General features: G+C 32.3%; 3 protein-coding genes across 4 annotated transcripts; 1 reads left to right on the top strand and 2 right to left on the bottom strand.

Moving 5' to 3' along the window:
* Positions 1–239: 239 nt before the first annotated feature.
* LOC148620468 (uncharacterized) lies at positions 240–629 on the bottom strand. The gene has a single exon (XM_088577108.1). It carries the CDS (start codon positions 627–629, stop codon positions 240–242), a length of 390 nt encoding a protein of 129 aa, XP_088433234.1.
* LOC148620467 (uncharacterized) lies at positions 629–2,520 on the bottom strand. Its single transcript, XM_088577107.1, has 3 exons — positions 2,250–2,520; positions 1,207–1,585; positions 629–677 (listed from the first exon to the last, which is right to left on the bottom strand). Exons 1-3 carry the CDS (start codon positions 2,353–2,355, stop codon positions 629–631), a joined length of 534 nt encoding a protein of 177 aa, XP_088433233.1. The 5' UTR covers positions 2,356–2,520.
* A 922-nt stretch (positions 2,521–3,442) lies between these two features.
* On the top strand, positions 3,443–13,012 carry LOC148620466 (uncharacterized). Of its 2 annotated transcripts, XM_088581359.1 has the most exons (6): positions 3,443–3,511; positions 6,949–7,063; positions 8,426–8,612; positions 11,126–11,212; positions 12,092–12,179; positions 12,504–13,012. In XM_088581359.1, exons 3-6 carry the CDS (start codon positions 8,510–8,512, stop codon positions 12,835–12,837), a joined length of 612 nt encoding a protein of 203 aa, XP_088437485.1. In that variant the 5' UTR covers positions 3,443–3,511; positions 6,949–7,063; positions 8,426–8,509; the 3' UTR covers positions 12,838–13,012. The 2 variants fall into 2 exon arrangements, with proteins under 2 accessions (XP_088437485.1, XP_088437486.1); XM_088581360.1 differs by lacking the exon at positions 3,443–3,511 and having other exon boundaries at positions 6,597–7,063.
* Positions 13,013–19,523: the final 6,511 nt, after the last annotated feature.

Genomic DNA, 19,523 nt, shown 5'->3' with positions numbered 1-19,523 from the left:
CAACAAACTCGTACCTTTGCCAACTCGTACCTTTCTATATAAATTTGTATTTACCTTCGTGTTCGTTAATCTGAAGGATAATTTACTATTTAAAAAAGATTGATGTGTTGTTATTTTCATTTTCAAGAGTCACATACATTATAAAATTAATACAATTTAATGGTTCACATTTGTCAGTCTAAACTGCTGCAGGCCCATTCAGTAAGCCACAACTGCGAAGTAACTGGCTAGCAGTAAGATCACTGGAGATGTACTGGTCCCACAGTTCGAAAAACTTCCGTTGTAACAGCTTGGTTGATGCTCTCTGTTCTCGCCAGCTTGGCTTCTGTCACCATCTTCATCTGGGTTGGTAATAGAGCGGCCTCTTCATACAACTTGGGAACCAGGAGGTAGAACGGTTTTGTCTCGTCGTTGGATCTCTTGTTGATACGTCGATGCCACCCTTCCACGTCGTTGTTCGTTCTCGTTGGTTGCATATAGACGGTCCATGTCTCAATCGGCCAAACGGTACTACGTATCCATGTGTTGTTGATGTATTCTACTAAAGCTGTCACTGGTTCCGTCTCCATGTCTTTCAGTTTGTTGAAGGCGGGTGCAATATGTTCTGCTGGCAGAAATGGTAAGGCCATCAACTTCCTGATGTATTTGAAGATACTATCTTGTTGGCGATAAGCTGGCTGAAAAAGAAAAAGAATATTTAGTTAACATGTACAAACACAACAGATCGTCAAAATTTAATCATGCATGCAAAGCTCTGATGTTTATATCATTCATTTGGCATTACTGGTTTGGAACTTTGGGTTTCGTGCTCTTAGTCATGTTTTCGGATTTGTGTGCAACATACAAATGTCCACGCAGTGTTGTACAAAATTCAAATGTTGTTGATTGTCTCATTTACATTTACTACTTTACATTCGCAATGTTCTCAAGTCAGTTAAAATTTCTGAATGAATATAAATTCAGCCAGTATAGAACTGAAAAAGAACAACTAGTATATCAAACAAATGCTTTTGGTTTTTATTAACACGTTTATGTAATATCATTAGACTTGTTTGATTCATGCACATTTACACCATCTATAACACAACCTCAATGTCAACATTTACTCCTGCATGGGCATTTACTCCATTTTATGTTTAAATTTCATCAATCTGTAACGTTTTTTTGGGGTTTGAGTATATATTAAATCTATTTCTAAACACTTACCTCTCAGTTATGATATCTGGTTCAGCAATAGGATGTCTGGTAATATCAAACGTTCTGTCAAGGTTGATCATGGAACCCTCGTCATCGGAGATAGAAAATGAAGAGTTGTTCAGGTTGTCTACATCTGATGTGTTGTTGTCTCCAGTGTCGCTGTCTACATCTGATGTGTTGTTGTCTCCAGTGTCGCTGTCACTATCTGCTGTCTGATCTACGATGTCTGGTACTGATGACTGGTCTGGTTGTGACGATATTCTTGTGCTCTCAAAGTCTGGTTCTCTTGGCACACTAGACTCATCTGCTGGCATCCCACATGCAGAACAGTAGAAGTTGATATCTTCTTCACCAGTTACTAACTGTTGATACAGCTCACTGGAAATACCTACAAAACAAGCATATAAAATATATTTTAAAGTCATTTGACAGAGCGTCTTGTTTTTTGTTCATAATTTTATTTGTAACTAGACATGTTACCCCAAATTTAGTCATATATTAAATATTTAACAATTTTATTTTACTTGAAATATCTGTAGAAATATATTTATTATTAAAATTATGATTTCGTTAAGGAATAGACGTAACCTAATATTGTATAAAATTTGGAATAAAAATATCTGTGATTACTATACCAACAGCAACAGTGATAATTTTTTTTATGAAACGCGAATCTAAATTTAATTAACTTCATGATTGTTGTCACGCTTATTCAATTACACCAACACACGTGCCAGCGAGTTTATTAAACACCCCTGTGTAATAAGATTAAAATGCGCGTGTAGCAAAATTGAAGTAAACATGGGCCCAATATACACCCTTCCGCATTCTACGGACAATGAAAACATTTGCAAAACATCTACGGTATACAGGGACAGTAATCATTAAATTGTATTACATTCTTATATTTATATAAGGAAATTTTCACAATACATAAATTCGTTGAACACTTTTAAAATATAATTATAATCTTGTTATAAGAGCATAATTTTATTTATTTGTGAAAAAATAATAACAAAAAAAAAAACAACAAAGAACAAAAATAAATTTACCAGTATTACATAATCTGTGCTGCCAGTCATTGCAGGTATCACACTGTAGAGCATCTTGGCGTAATGTTACTGTCTTCTTACAATCTACACACCTTGGTCGCACCATGGTGGCAATCGAAATATTATGCGAACTTCCATGGATATGTCTTTTATATCATCATTTTTAGCTTGGTTTTTACAAAATACAAATCTTGCATTTCCTTTGAAGCCAACAGATTGTTAGTACAAGCATTTCTCATACATCTTTGAAGTATCAAACCGGCATCCGAAACCATACTTATTGTTTTTACAATAATTGCTATTTAACCATCGTAAAAACTAATTTGCTTATACAAATATTACTCATTAAGCTTTGATGTAGCATAATATAAACTTAATTGTCCTGCTAATCATTAATTACCTGTAATTTTTATTTTCATTTTCCAAATAAATTAATTAGAATGGCCCTTTATTTTTTAATGATCACCGTATTAATTATTTTACTATCAATCAAACGTCTTATTTCTTTTTCAAAATAAATTAATTAGAATGGCCCTTTATTTTTTAATGATCACCGTATTAATTAATTTACTATCAATCAAACAAACGTCTTATTTCTTTTTCAAAATTTTATTTTTATCCCAATCAAAATGTATATCTTAATTCTCAAAATGTGCGTCTAATTTTTGCACACAAACACGTGCCATATATATTAGAAAAATATAGACTATGTATTAATTCTCAAAATGTTTATTTCATTTCCCAAAATGTATATTTTATTTCCTAAAATGTATATTTTACACGCATTATCTATTTTGTTATAAATATATAGAAAGGTTGGAAAAGGTACGAGTTTGTTGGGTACGAGTTGCCGAAGGTACGGGTTGACATAGATTCTCCTGATCACATAACCAGCTTTAAGTTTCCATTTTGTGGTTGGGCTTTTGAAAAAAAACATAGATTATTTATGAAATTGAAAGTTTGCAAGAGTTGCTGTTCTTGATTTTATTTGATCAAGTTGATTTAAATGGGAGTCAAATGTAATATTTTCTCAAAAGTGCAGATACAAATACAGAAATATATATTGTTATGTTCATATATAGCATATGTAAATTAAAATAGCATCGTTTGTTCCGTGGGTTTTTCTACATTTTGAATCACTTTACTATTGGCATGTCTGAATTTTATGTGGACTTGTACTTAATTGGACAAACCGAACAAGGAAATGCATTTGGTAAACATGTGTAATGTTTATTTAATTCTTTGTTTTTTGCATCTGACTGGTAAGTTTTGAAATATATATTTTGTATTTACCAACGTTCATATGTATTCAGAATTGCTTAATATTTTTTTGAATGGAGAATAGCGTGGATTTCAAAAGCATATATACATATGTAGCTTGAATGTATTCATCTCCAAAAATAATACATTGTAGGTGGATCCGATATAATACAAACTTCTCTTACTTGTACTGTATAGTTGTTAGCTACATATGTTCTATTATATAAGACAAATGGATATGGTAAACATGTCAAAGAGAGAGCTGCCCTTACGGGATGAAAAAAATGCCAGCTCAAGATAACCCATGGGTATTCAGTGAACGACAAGGAAACACTACTTAGCAAGGCTACATCAGGCCCTTGCTATACAATAATAATTAAAAATAAAATTTATTGCGTTTTTTTGTCATTATTGAAGCAATGTTTTACTTGCATGGGTTTTGTTTCCGGGATTACGACGACACATATAAAGTGTCACGTGATACCAGTTTGCATATATCTAAGTACGTAATTAGAAAACACAAAACTAAAATTTCACAATAATGTTTGGAGAAGAAACTTTGAACAAAAACTTACTTACAAGTTATTAACAGTATAAACTAGGAACGTAATGCCAACACAACTAAACTTCACCTTGAATTATTGCATTTTACGAAGTTGAACTGACGAATTATATTTTATTTTGAGCTAAAAAAATGCATATCTGGTTTATATTTCTAAATCCAATAAAACATGTGAAATCGCTCTTAAATGGATATCATAACTCTATCATATGCAGAATGCATATTGAAAATGAAAAGAGAACAGAATTATTTTGATAAAAATAAAGTAGGTCAGCATATAGGGTACGTGCCATGAAACCATTAAAACAACTTATATGCTCAATCCATGCATAAATTGAAGGTATAAACCAAATGAGACATGAAATATTTTTGAAGACCTTTTTCTATTTTACCAGGTTGAAGGTTGATATGTTTATAAAATATGATTAACGCACATTTATTCTTGGGTAACAAAGTTCGTGGTTTATTAACATTTCTCTAGCTAGTAGATTTTACAATTTATTGAATATATTTATATAATCGTGGTTTTCCTTAAAATTTTATACTAATATGGAAATTTGAATTCTTACCATGGCCAATTGATGTGCGTCAATGAAAATTGGCAAACAATGTATAATAGAGGTTTTTTCTTTGTTTTTTTTCTTTGTTTTTGATTACTTTATCTGTATTTAAAAGATAAAAGTATCATTTCACATTAAATCATAGTTGAACTCTTTTAAAAATATCATATTTAAGAATTACAATCTTAATTTGATATTTTATCGGGGTGTTCGTTGACTAAAATACATGTTCAATGAAGCGTAATAAATGTTTAAAAAAATATGCAACCGATCAAGCTTTCACATTTTATTTTTTGTTTAGAAATACATAGAAAATAGGCAGTGCACAGTGATCAATTAAAGTAGTCCATTTAATTGTGGGCGTGGCCAATGTAAATAACTTGAATATGATTTTTTCTGCATTAATGCATATTCATTGTTTTAAATGCGACCTTTGATACATTAGTCAACCTATTTTTGTAGAAGGACAGGGATATCATACTGATTTCTCTTGCAATATTATGGTACATTTGCCGAAGAGTTGCATTTTCCGTTTTACCTGATATCTGTACATCATATATATCTGTGAAAAAAAGAATTTTGTCTCAATAAAATATAGTTTGAACTATCTTAATGACAAAAAAAACCCAAAAAGTAGCAATAGCCTGACTAACAGTAGCTGAATAACGTAAACCTCCCATATAATTTGATATCAGGCACTTAGAAATGGGGTATATGGGCAGAGGGCATTGGAGAAAATACTAATAGGGCTTAGGGAAAGTTAGGCCTCAAAAAGCGTTACATTATATATCAATATATATATAATATATAATGTATATTCCGTGATTTTTACAATTGAGTCGATTGTGGATATAGACGGGAAATGGAGATAGGAAACTTGAGATGGGGTAAGGAATTTGGCAATAAAATATGGTAAATGTACTAATACTGCCATCCCAAAGACAAGCTCTAAATAATCTCTCATTAGAAATCCCGTCGCAGTGCATTTCGTTTACGTGTAGCTTTATAAAACATCACTCTGTTTATGAGAGCTTAATTGTTGTTTTTAGCCGGAGCAGAAAATCACTTCAGACAACCTCAACTATACTATCTAGATTATAGTTTCTATGATGTTTTATAAGTAAGACATACAAGTGTATGCAGCACTCATTTATAAGCAAAAGATAAAAGGTGTCTCCTTTAAAATTTTATTTTAAAACATTAACTGTTTACATCATAGCTAATGTCTACTACAATGAATTTAATCCTTTTTATCGGATATCAAGTTTCCTAAGTATTTAAAATATTTAAATTTTGATGCGTTTTACGATTGAATACACTAACCACATTTAGTTATAGTTTCACTTAAATTCTTCGTATAATACATTATGCAAATATGGTTTAACAAACCGATTTTTGATTTACTAGCACCGTATATTTTTTGTGTTTTCTTCACTTAATGCAAAATCCTTTATAGATGTTTCACTGAATTTAAGGATTCTGGATAAAGAAACATTTTTGTTGTGCTAAAAAACCCAGTATTTACCATTCTTTGGTCTGTCAAATAGAAAAGGCAACGGAGTATATTCTCACCTTTGCTAGAAGGAGAGAACTAAGTTGAATATTACAAACAAGTAACAATATTTTTTTTAAAATTTGGACATCTTACGATGTTATAGTAAAAATGAATAAATTGTGCACTTATAATTGACCACAACGTCCAGGTGTATGTTTTAGGTACAATGCATTCGACTCTGAAACGGAGAATTGCACGTACTGATTATTCATTTTTTATCATAATATTTCTTAAGACCTCCAAATTTACAAAAATGGGTATAACTGATATTATATTTTGCTGCAGTAGTATTACCTGAGTAAACCGGTGTTTGTATATACAAATGTTGTATGATATAATTAAACTTTAATACAAGTCTTTATAAAAAAAAAGACAGAAGATGATCCATGCATGTCAAAAACCCACCGAATTCTTTTTTATTTCTTATTCAGAATCAGTTATAGACCGCATAACCAGTCTTGCTTTTTTTTTATTTTGGGAGTTGCACCTTTGAGTTAAAATATATTGTACATGAAATTAGCCCTCTTTGTAAGAGTTATGGTTCTTGATTTTATTCGATTTTATTTATTTTAGTGGAAGATAAATGTAAAGAAATAAATTTCATTAAAATTTGATTTTTTAAAGGAATATATAAGCATGGTTTTTATTTCCTCTGTACGTAAATATTTAGTTCTGTTTTACATTTTAAATGTGTACATTATGTAGTTTTTTGTTTCCGAAGTGAACTGATTTAATTGATTTTCACATGTATTTGACTTTCAGGGGAAATAACTGCTTCCTCTTGCCGAATCAAAGATATTTATACCTATTACTATACGTATTGTGCGGACGGATGCTGCCAGTATGATTCCTATACACCTTGCTGTTATTACACTCAGTAAGTAATTTATAAAATATTACATGTAATCTAAAATAATTAATGCTATCTACACAAGAAGATTGACTGAGTTCATATGTGACATTTAAAACTATTAATCTAAATTAACTAATGCAAGCCCACGTAAAGATATGGGATGCGTCATTGACCGAGTTCAATTCATTTTTAATGCATTTAATATGGAAGAGGAAACAATGGTTTAAGAAATAAATACGTTGTAGTCACTATATTTAATCGAGTACGGCAGTGGTTTTGGTAAAACTTCCTGTTTTCACATTTTGTCTAAAACACTAATTCATTACTACTTGATTGAATCAATTTGAATCAACAAAAAGAACTTATTAGATCGTACTTTTTCTGGTCATGGCTGTAACTCCAGTTGTTAAAATATGAATTTTAAAAGTTATAAAAATACATTGAAATTGACTGATGGTTCATGATTTGGCATATATTTTCAAAAAAAAGTTAGTATAGGTAACTATATTATATCGGTCAGCATTAGATATATAATATATATAAGACGAGGATAGTATATCCATTTTATCTAGTTAGGCGTATTGGGTAAAACTGATTTATTCAACGGTTCATAGTTTTACTTCCCTCGTTTGTCTACCCCGGACGACTTTTTATGAGCAACTCGGCGGGTGTTTCTCGAAAAGCAGAGGACGCTTACCCTACCGATGCACCTGGTCGTTGCTCCCAGTTTTTAGTGGAGTCCGAGTTGCTCATTTACTTTTTGTTTACTTCGTATGTATTATTTTAGTTACTCTATGTTCTTTGTTGTGTATGTCTGTTTTCCATGTCTGGTCTTTTTGTCCCTGGATTGCATTCGTTTGATTACTGCTATAACCTTGGTTCCCTTGATTACTCTTTCTAATGCTGGTGGTTTTGACATTATTTAAAATGTTCTTTGGTGCCTATATGGTGTATGTTCATGGAGAGCTTTGGTTATATTATTGAGTGAATATTATTATAAGTTTCTTTGTTATTTCAGATCAGTTTTGATTTTAAATCAAATAGTTAGTGTTAAGGCCTTATCAAACGTCGCAGATTTCATGCGCATGCCCACAGTCAAATTGTTTGTTATTGATATTTTTGTGTTTAATTTCTGCAAGTGTTTCCCTCCATTTTACATTTTTACAGATTTCATGGGACAAACAGATTATCCCTAAATGGTCTCGGGGATTACAATATTTCGTCATTCTTCATAGATAAACTTTATATTAAATACACTTGCTGAAGCTTGTGGGTTGAAATTTAAAATTTCACTTCCCAGAGTGGAGAAATCGTGTAATCCCTTCGAGACTGAAGAATTATATATATATATTGGGTTTGTTTATCATTTAACGTCATTACTTCCAGATTTACTGGGACTACAGCTGGTTATGTGACAGGTGGAGTCCTTGGCCTGGCTTGTATAATTATTACAATTGTTGTCTGCTACAAATGTGTCATAAAAAGAGGCAAGCCAACCCCGGTCATGTGTTCAATCAACAACCACAACACCAACAACAGCAATTAATGTTTATGAATCAAAGTAACCAATCATGTAAGTTTTTTTCACATATCATTGTATGAACTGCTTTTTCAGCAAGTTTCATTCGACTTCAATAACCACCGACAACTTGATATATAGTGATATAGTGGTCGGCATTGCTACTCTGTTTCATAAAACATCATTTCAGATCATTAGTTCAACTCAATCAAAATTGTCCTGAATGCCATAGTAATATATTTATCAATTGAAAACAAAGGTTCCTTGGTACAGTTAAAATATTATAATAAATAACAGCGCAAAACATATAAAATCACGTGTTTCACTTCGCGTTCAGACGCTTTCTGTTTAGCAAATAAATGGAAGTTTGCGTACGGATCAAACGGAGACAAAAGATAATTTACGAGGGTAGATTACACCTTGTTGCCATTATCACTACAGAGTTTTCATGGTCGTCATCACATTTTAAGTGACCGATATAAACTTTTTTATCCCACATCAAGGCAAGATATTTTCAGATAGATTTTGACAACCTACCGAACTCGACACCTACTAGATTTTACTCAATTGTAATGTTACAGGTGAGGCTGGTAGAGCATGATATGCTTTAATTTCTTGAACACCTTACGTCACGCCCTGTTTTGATTGCAAGTGCGTAACAGTTTTCTTGAGCTGTCTTTTTTTCTCATCTTTAGTTTGTTCATGTAATAGTTTTCATGCTTTTGCCAACATTGTGTATACGAATCGTCTTTGCTTCTGTTTTCACGCTTTCGTCATGCCTCTGTATTATGATGTAACTGAATCGTCCTACTGTTATGACGCTGCGTGTTTTTGTCGATACATTTCTACGTATATAGCTATTTGAATGACTCCAAACAATAGGTATCTTTTATGGGTTTGTCTTGTTGATATATGTGCCTGAGTATCACGTAATTAAAACGCCGCATTTTTTTCTAAATATTAGATAAAACGTTGTATAACATGTTTATCCTTACATATTGATTTGTTTTACAAATAATTAGAATTTCTCATTGTATAATTATAAAGCATGGACAACTCAAAGCCCTTTTACACATGGTACAGGAGTCACAAGTTCTCCACCAATCCGTAACTTTCCTTTCATTTGTGGCAACATCCCTTCGGCTCCTGCGTATGGAGTGTTCATATCACAATTCATACGTTATGCCAGAGCTTGCCGAAACTACGCAGACTTTTTGTATCGCGCTAGAACTCTAACAAATAAGCTTCTGGAAAATGGTTATGTTGCTACAAGATTGAAGTCATCACTGCAGAAGTTGTATGGTCGTCATCATGAACTCGTGGATCGTTATGGTGTATCCATCAGCACCATGAAAACTGATGTATTCAACGGTTCATAGTTTTCCTTTCCTCGTTTGTCTACCCCGGACTTGACTTTTTAAGAGCAACTCGGCGGGTGTTTCTAGAAAAGCAGAGGACGCTTACCCTACCGGTGCACCTGGTCCATGCTCCCAGTTTTTAGTGGAGTCCGAGTTGCTCGTTTACTGTTGTTGCTTTGTATGTATGATTTTAGTTACTTTATGTTCTTTTTTGTGTGTGTCTGTTTTCCATGTCTGGTCTTTGTCCCTGGATTGCATTCGTTTGATTACCGCTATAACCTTGGTTCCCTTGATTACTCTTTCATAACATTGATACCATTATAAGCCCAGAAAATCATAGAAAGTTGCATTTGATTTTTAAAGTGATTATTACAATGGCTTAGTTTTTTTTAACAGACGTCAAACTTTTAATCAATCAAAAATGTTGTTGATATCCTGTAGACATTTTCAGGTATAAGTTTAATGCAATATTCAATACGAAACGACAAATGGAAAACTGATCAGATGCGTTCTATGACCTTAATAATTACAATCAGCCGGGCTTTTCCATGCATAATTTACCAACCTTAACATTAACACTTAAACGGAACACCTTAAAAACACTGAAGTCTCTTTTCTTGCATTACACAAAAGGGTAACAACAAACTTACCGAACACTAATCCGATTCATAATCAAGTCAAGTCCAAAACATATCTGGCAAAACGATAGAGCTTTTTGATGATAGAACTTTTTGATACCTTATTTGGCTTCCTATTCCGATATTTTTAGTTTTTAATATTTTTATTTTTTGGATCATGAACTTCCTGAATATTAAGTTCTAATGTGGCTGATAAGAGATTCCTCCTTGAAAAGGTGCACACGACATCTATATGTACAATATTATATGATTGGTATATTTGTATTACTACCATGCAAAACGCTCAAATATAATGCATTGATGTACAGCCCTTGCTCTGAACAAAATTTATTGCATCATTGCACATTAATCATAATGCGAAACAAAAACAATAATCGGAATAACAAGTGGTTGATTTATTTGAAAAAAAAATAAAGGAGGAAAAAATATCACGAAGAAAAATTAGAAATCAAATACATGTAAAAATAATTGTCATTGGTTTGATCAATGAGTAACAGGCAATATGCAATGAGTTGAAATGAAACTTATTGTTTTTGACAATTAACTATGTTCTTGTCTATCTTTTATTTAGCCGATCAAGCACATTCTGCTAATACCTTTGGATATAACAATCTTGGCTATTACCCAGGAACAGGAGCGCCTGTTTACCCTACAAATGGTAAATATGAATGATCATTGAATGACTAAATAACATGCAAACAATGTTACATGTATTTTAATGTTCAAAGAGTAATCAAGGGAACCAAGGATATAGCCGTAATCAAAGAGTAATCAAGGGAACCAAGGATATAGCCGTAATCAAAGATAATCAAGGGAACCAAGGATATAGCCGTAATCAAAGAGTAAACAAGGGAACCAAGGTTATAGTCGTAATCAAAGAGTAATCAAGGGAACCAAGGTTATAGCCGTAATCAAAGAGTAATCAAGGGAACCAAGGTTATAGCCGTAATCAAAGAGTAATCAAGGGAACCAAGGTTATAGCGGTAATCAAAAGAATGTAATCCAGGGAAAAAGACCAAACATGGAAAACAGACATACACAACAAAGAACATAAAGTAACTAAAATCGTACAAAGTAACAAAAGCAAATGAGTAACTCCGACTCCACTAAAAACTGTTCGTATTCATAAATCCTCCTTAATCTGTAAACGAAATAAATCGGTTTCACGGATATTAAAACTGACAGCAACACAAAAGACTTACATACTCATATCGTCCATTAAAATGAATGCATAATGAATTACATGTAGAAGATTCTCCTTATGGTGTTTATAACTTAATTTCTAATTTCACCTTTAACACATGAACATTTTGTATACAAGCAGCTTGGGAAACTCCACAACAAACACCATGCGCAGGAAATAATGCTTGGAACTATCCCGAAACTATACCATCGGCTCCATCACAATCATGTAAGCTTCACAATGTATACGTTTACAGGTTTTGTATTAATGTGGATTATGATATTATCAAAAAGTATCAGAGTCTATATTTCTTTAGTTACAACGGATTGTATTTTCATTCAAACACTTATTTAGGGGGAAACATAAACAATAATCCGGACCAACCATCACCTTACAGTGAAGAGGAGACAGACATGGCAGGCAGTTCTAAGGCTATGAAAACGTAAAGTTAATTTTGCCTTTCAATCATTATTGCATTCAATGTGTTTTTAAACATTGAGAAATGTACGTCAACACCTCAACGGACTGATGAACAAACATATAATCTATTGTTTGGATTGATTTTAAGATATACTTTTTGCTAAATAAATACATATTTATATGAACATTACCATTTAATATATGAAATCAAGGAAAACATGGTAAATAAGTAATCACGACTTCGCCATAAAGGTAACTTAGCCCATTTCAAAGGGTATCATCGAAGTCCCCCCCCCACCTTTGTTCTAGAAAAAAAATGGTTTCAGTCTTATATCTTTATTGTTAGCGACAGAGACACTTATAACACAACTACTGAAAGTGTCAGTGACGGCTATGTAGGCAGTGGTGCATACAACACAACCGCTGAAAGTGTCAGTGACGGCTATGTAGGCAGTGGTGCATACAACACAACCGCTCAATGTGCCAGAGAAAGATGTGTAGATAGCGATGTGTACAAAACACCCGCTCAATGTGTCAGTGACGTATGTTTAGGCAGCGATGTGTACAACACAGCCGCACAGAATGAAGAATGTGCAGATAGTGAAATGTACATGACAATTCGAGAAGTGGAATGTACTGATAGTGATTTTTATATTTCTCATACCAAAATGCTTAAATAAAGAGGGTACAATACACTTAACGATTTAACAAGTAATGACAAACAAATATTTTTATTTCATTTGCACAACAATCAAGCTTTGGCACATGTAAATGATATATTTCAAATATAATCTAATATAGTAAAATATAGTTGTATATTTCAACTTTCAATATATAAAATTCTACTTGCTTATGTTATACGCATGTGATTTGTTGTTTGTATGTACAATATGAAACATGTATCAGTCTTTTGCATTTGTTGTTACGAAATTATGTGTATTGATTGTCTTGAGTCATATATAAGAACTTTTTTCTCGTTTGCAATTTTAGTTTTCTTTTAATATTTCTGGAGCCTATAGGACCAGCCAAATGGCTGTTCCTGTGTATAATGTTGTAATTGCGCATCTGCAACATGCTATGTGGTAAAAAGGTTTCCAGGTACTTTATTGAAGACCAATGGTTAGCATTGAGCTGACAATGTTCATCCCGGCGGGGTTATTGTCTAGAAGAAAATAAGATTTTTTTGTAATTTTGTTCTTTATTTTTGCATACCTCATGATGCTAACATATATAGTTGAATTATCAACTAAGTTCACTACACTAATGGCAAGACAAAAACATCAATATCCGGTTTGCGCATAAGTTCTTGGCAGGTCCATTTTCGTATACTGTGATATCTATCATAAAAAACTAATCAAGTCCCGAAAAACTTTTGCAATATAATACAAGTCGAATCGTTACTTTTTTCGAAAATGACGTTATCAGTTTTACATATAATAAGTGTGTACCTACAAACTTCAAAACGAAATCGAACCAAAACAAAACGAAGCAAACCGAAACACAATGTAACAAAACAAGATAAAATGTATAACATTTTTAACTATGTTTCACAGTTTATAGGTAGTTTAATTCTGAATAACATTTCGGACCATAACTTTTGGAAGTTTAAAAGAGTATACACTGTATTATAAAACAGGCGTACATAATTAATCGTGGTTGAATTTATGTTACATCGGGAGCGTTTCAGGTTTCACCTGTTTCATATCAGGTACTAGATAAATTACTGAAGATAAACGGAGTAGTCTGATTAGTATTGCACTAAACATAGTGCAAGCAGTGGTGATTCGAGATTTGGTTGGATTTTTAAAAAATGTAAAAAGTTTAGCCAAAGAACATTTTCACTACGACATTGACAGACAGAAGATTTGAGTATTTTCAGGCGTTCGACCTAAACACCCCTCTCCTCGGGAAGAAAATGGTTTGCGTCTTAGTAGTAACATGAGAAACGAGGGTGTGATAATAAAATATATTCAAAATTAAGACTGCCATTATTATTACTTTAGCCCAGTATGAAAAAATCTAAACATTGTAATAATCATTATGCCCGTTTTTAAACAGTGGGAAACGATCAAAGATTTCAGATATGTTGATCTATTCCGTTTTATTTAATTATAGTAATAATTGTTTATTAATATTTGAATATTGTAATTGTGTCATACATATTCATCATTCTTTATGACTATGAGATGATTGTGTATATTCGTATATCGTACAGCGTCTACTACATGGCTAAGTACGTTCGAGCATATCTCTTTTGTAATTTCATTGTAAGAGGTAATGATGAACTATGAACATAGTTTAACTTTCATCTGTTATCTACACCAGGCGTGAGATTTTATGAACAACTCGGTGGGTGTTTCTTGAAATGCAGATCTGGGGGACGATTCCTCTTTTTATGCTTCGAGTTTTTTTGAATGAAGTCGGGTTTGCTCAGTGTTCCTTATTGTTGTACGTCTAATTTTGATGTATTCATGTTGTTTGTTGAGTGCTTCTATTTTCCCTGTCTAGTCTTTATCTTTGGGACATATTTCTTTGATTTCCAACCGTATCTTGACTCTTTTAATTACTCTTTCATCTGCAATTACCTGTAAAATCTGCTTACTGACAATTTCATTGTTAAAATTACTTATATCAGGTTTACTTAAGGGTTGATTGTCGTAAAATATTTCGTACAATTGAGGTACAGTAAAACCTCTCTACACCGAACCTCTTTTGGACTGTAGAATACGGTCGGTTTAGACAGGTGTGCAGTTTTTCCAGGTTCAAAATACATTTACACACTTTACACAAACTTACACAATGGGACTTGTTGTTTGATGTAGACATGTTTTTGGTTTATTCAAGGTTCGGTTTTACTATACATTATTCAGTTCTATCTGGTTAAGCACAGTTCTTTAAGTGAGTGTTTAAAGAATTAGAACGTCTACCATTTTTACCTTGTGTTGGGCGATTTGTTTGGATTGTGTTCTTGTTGTGTCGTGATTTTGTTTTGTCCATGAATATTCCTTAACATTATTTGCATCTACTATATTTCAACTTCCATGTTTGGTACCATATTTTAATGGGTTCGTGTTGTTAATTTTTGTGTGTATATTTTCCTTCCTTTATTGTTTTGTGACTTACATTTTTTTGTTTTTCGCCTTTTGTGTTCCTGGCTTTGTTTTGATTATTTATTTTCTCGTTTGTTTGTTTGTTTTTTATTTTGTTTTGTTTTTCTTATTCTTCATTGGATATATTTTGTTGGAGATATATCAAGGTAGAGAACCAAGATTCGAAAGTAAACCAAAGAATATAAGCCAAAAATAAAATATAGACAGGGAACACAGACACGTCCAACAAAGACAAAAATATTCAAACTAATGCGTACAATGACACAAAAACAAATGAGCAAACCGAACTCCACCAATAACCGTGAGTATGGACCAGGTACACTAGTATGTTAGGCATTCTCTCTTTTTCTAAAAGGACCCCCGGATTTGCCCACGCCTAGATTAGACAAAGAATAAAACAAAAACTATGACAATGCAAACAAATGGGTTATCATGGTGCAGAGGATTAATTGTAATATATTTTATTTGTTCTTTTTAAGCTGCTTTGTGTTGAGTGACTTATATTTTGTCCTTTATTTCCATTTGCGTTCTTGCTTTGTTTTATGGATGAATCGTTTGGACAGTTGACATTTTGCATGTGGTTTTATGTTTACTATTAAGTTCATTTGTCATTTGCTTGTTGTGTTCATTGCTGTATTTCTTGTCGTTCAATAATACAAACTCAAAATGCTTTTGAGACTCTGATAACTACAGTGTTGAAAACTGATTTATTCAACGGGTCATAGTTTTCCTTTCGTCGTTTGTCTACCTCGGACTTGACTTTTTATGAGCAACTCGGCGGGTGTTTCTAGAAAAGCAGAAGAAGCTTACCCTACCGGTGCACCTGCTTCATGCTCCCAGTTTTTAGTGGAGTCCGGATTGCTCATTTACTTTTGTTACTTTGTATGTATGATTTTAGTTACTTTACGTTCTTTGTTATGTATGTCTGTTTTCTATGTCTGGTCTTTGTCCCTGGATTACATTCTTTTGATTACCGCTATAACCTTGGTTCCCTTGATTACTCTTTCAGAATATATCCTGGTTAATCAACAATGACATCATAACAGCGGTTTAGTTCAAGAGATATTGGAAACAATTCACTATTTGTACCTTCATTGTAGGTAAGCTATCATTAATATTGTTATGCACAGTTACATGTAATTATATAAAAATAAAAAAAAAATATAAACATTTAAAAAGATACGTTGATCACAGACACTTGAGGACAGTATATAGCTTTGTTTCAAGTATTTTTTTACATTTATGGATGAAAGTACATAGTGGAGCACTATTTGTTTACACATCAAAACATTTGCATTTTGAAAAAAAAAATATCACAGGAACTTATTTCATCTCAGACAGATTAAAAAAATGAAGGTTTTTGCATTGAAGTTTTCATTTTTTTAGAAATAAAAATAGTCCTATATTGACCTGTTTTTTATCATTTAGATTGATCGAATGTTTGTCTATGTCTACATACATATCAACACGTTCTGAAATATTATAAGTGTAGTTCTGAAATACATGTTGACTGTTACTATATGTACATGTAATACATTACTTCATATAGCAATAATTGCATGTGAATAAATGACAGTTATCTATAGGGTTCTAAATGGGCGTTCTGTATTGTACCATATGATGTTCTTAAATCATTGTCAGCAGATGTCGAAAAAACATAATTCAGGTTAGTTAACATCATTTCCGATTTGTCAGATATCAATGATATTAGCATGTACAAAATGCACATCCACCATCTTTTATTTATTAATATGTGGTCTTACAACTCGTTGTCTGCTATATATCTTATTGAGTTTTGCTCTTCGTGGAACGCTTTCGATCCATGTATCAAAACCCACCCATACAAAAACACTAACATTAACACTAAGGCTGACAGGAAGCTCTATACCTAGATTATTGACTGGATAATAAACGACCAAACCCCCTGTCTGATTCAATACATGTATATAATGATTGTCAGCGTCAGTGATCATAATAAATCCACTAGTGGTTACTGTTATATCTTTTGGGTTTAAATTATTCACAGACGTTATTATTTCACAACCAATGTAAATCCATTTGACGTCACCTTCATAATTTACCATTCAACCCTCTCTTCCCATATTCCGTTATGGTAGACATTAATACTGTTGGTTGTAATATTGCATTGCCATGTAAATAGTTACTGTTTGTCTCTACCATATTTATATGTATTAATTATTTTCATGTTCTGATGATTCAGTACAGCAAGTTTTTTGATGCTGTTTGGTTAAAAACAGGTCCTAGATCTACAAATCCTACAGGGAATTCTTTGCGTTCATATATATGTACCCCCTTTTTTAATGGTGAGAAATCTTTGTATGATTTGAATGTTTTTTTTTGTGTAAAGTCTACGTGTAGTATCCCATGATGATATAAGAATATCTCCATTGTTTCTCATGGCCATGTCCAATAAATCGATTTTTCTTTCGCTTACAACTGTCATCTTGTCATTTTCAATATTCACTTCAATATCTTGTGTATTTCCAGGTATGAATACAACCTTTGATACAGTAATTAGACTTTTTGTATTCTCTGGCAATTTGTTTACTACAGTCACACTTTTGTCAGAAATATCCAAGAAGAACATTGTTAAATTCATTTTTTCTTTTTATAAGTTATTTTTCATTTTTTGGGGATTTTTTCAGAGGTCATTCTGAATTTTGATCTCTGCATTTCTGGGAATTAAGTCATTTTTTGGGAGAAAATTCTGCAAATACTTGGTTATCGCTTCTTCAAAATTTTCTCTTGCGTCTTGATTTCCGCAGTTATTTCATCGTTATCTGTCCTATCTATTTGCGAACATTTTGTTTAGTTTCATATTATTTGCTTGTAAAAATAGTAGTGATATGATAAAGAATTTAAAACTGATTTGATGATGTGACTATTTGAAGAGAAATATGCAATGAGAATTATATCCGGTGTGGATTCATCTGTTGACAGCCACAGTACAAATTCTAGATAACCACAAGAATAGGTAATAAACATAAGGTTCAATAAAAAGTTATTAGTTTCTACAACATACGATGATTAACTTGATGCAAGTAGTAGAAATGTTATAAACAGGGTGATAGTTTTCAAAGTAAATAGTCCACAAACTGTTACCAGACAGCACATAAAGAGGCTTGAAATAAACAGTCATGAACAGAGTAAACCCAGCAAGTCTGTTAACATTTATATCGGATAAATTGTTCCGTAGTAAATAGTATATAACATTTGACGTCAAATGTTCGTTATGACGTTTACTTTTGTCTGACAGCTTACTACAAAAACAATAACGATAAACACAAAAAAGAAAACAAAACAAACAAGCAAACAAGAAACAAAAACAAAACAAAAAACAAACAAAACAAAAACAAAACAAAACAAGAACAAAAAAGATTTAAAGATTCCTGCGAAGTAAAATACTCGTACGACCTATATTATAAACATTCACCAATCACTTGAATCAAGCCATTAACCTTCAATGACTGAATGATTGATGGGTATCAGTCTTATCACGGAATAAAGAAGGAATGCATTAAGTTAAACTCTTACACAATAAGATATTAACCAACTCGAATTATAACCCTGTCGTAGTAGATTGACATTTGATTACAATTCCGTGTAAGAGTAATCACGAGAACCAAGATTCTAGCAGAAATCAAAATAATGTTATCCAGGGACAAAGACCAGACATTGAAAACAGACAAACACAACAAAGAACATGAAGCAACTAAAATAATATATACAAAGTAATACATTAATTGCAAAAATGCCTATGGTAGAGATGATTCAGTGTGGTGAAAAGAAACCTCCAAACATGTAGTGTTTTATTATCAACATAAGCCCAGTTATTGTAGTTACTGTGAAAGTACTATGTTCATGGGGTACCAATTTTTATGGTTTTCGTTGGAAGGCCAGAACCACGTTCGCAACGAAAAGGAGATTTCCATTGATGTGTATAATAAACGTAAAGTAAAATACAACTAAACAAGAAGGCCATATAAAATGTAAGCCTATAAATAAGAGTTATCTTCGATTTAATTTGATAAGCGAAGAATTAGAAATAGTATATTTGTCTAGAATAGAAGGTATGTTTCTTTTCTATGATTTATAAAAGACACATGTAGGTGATGGGGAATCTAGCAATTTAAGTTACATAAAGAAAAAAGGAACTCGAAAAATATATTATTGATATGAACATGATGAATGAGGCAGATTGAAAAGCGTTTCGAAAAAAAAAACTTACTTTAATC

Source organism: Perna viridis, chromosome 4 (genome assembly GCF_037379345.1).
Source record: "Perna viridis isolate PV_CMFRI_1.1 ecotype Kerala chromosome 4, ASM3737934v1, whole genome shotgun sequence".
NCBI classification, from domain to species: domain Eukaryota; kingdom Metazoa; phylum Mollusca; class Bivalvia; order Mytilida; family Mytilidae; genus Perna; species Perna viridis.
This window is presented reverse-complemented; position numbering and strand designations above follow the sequence as displayed.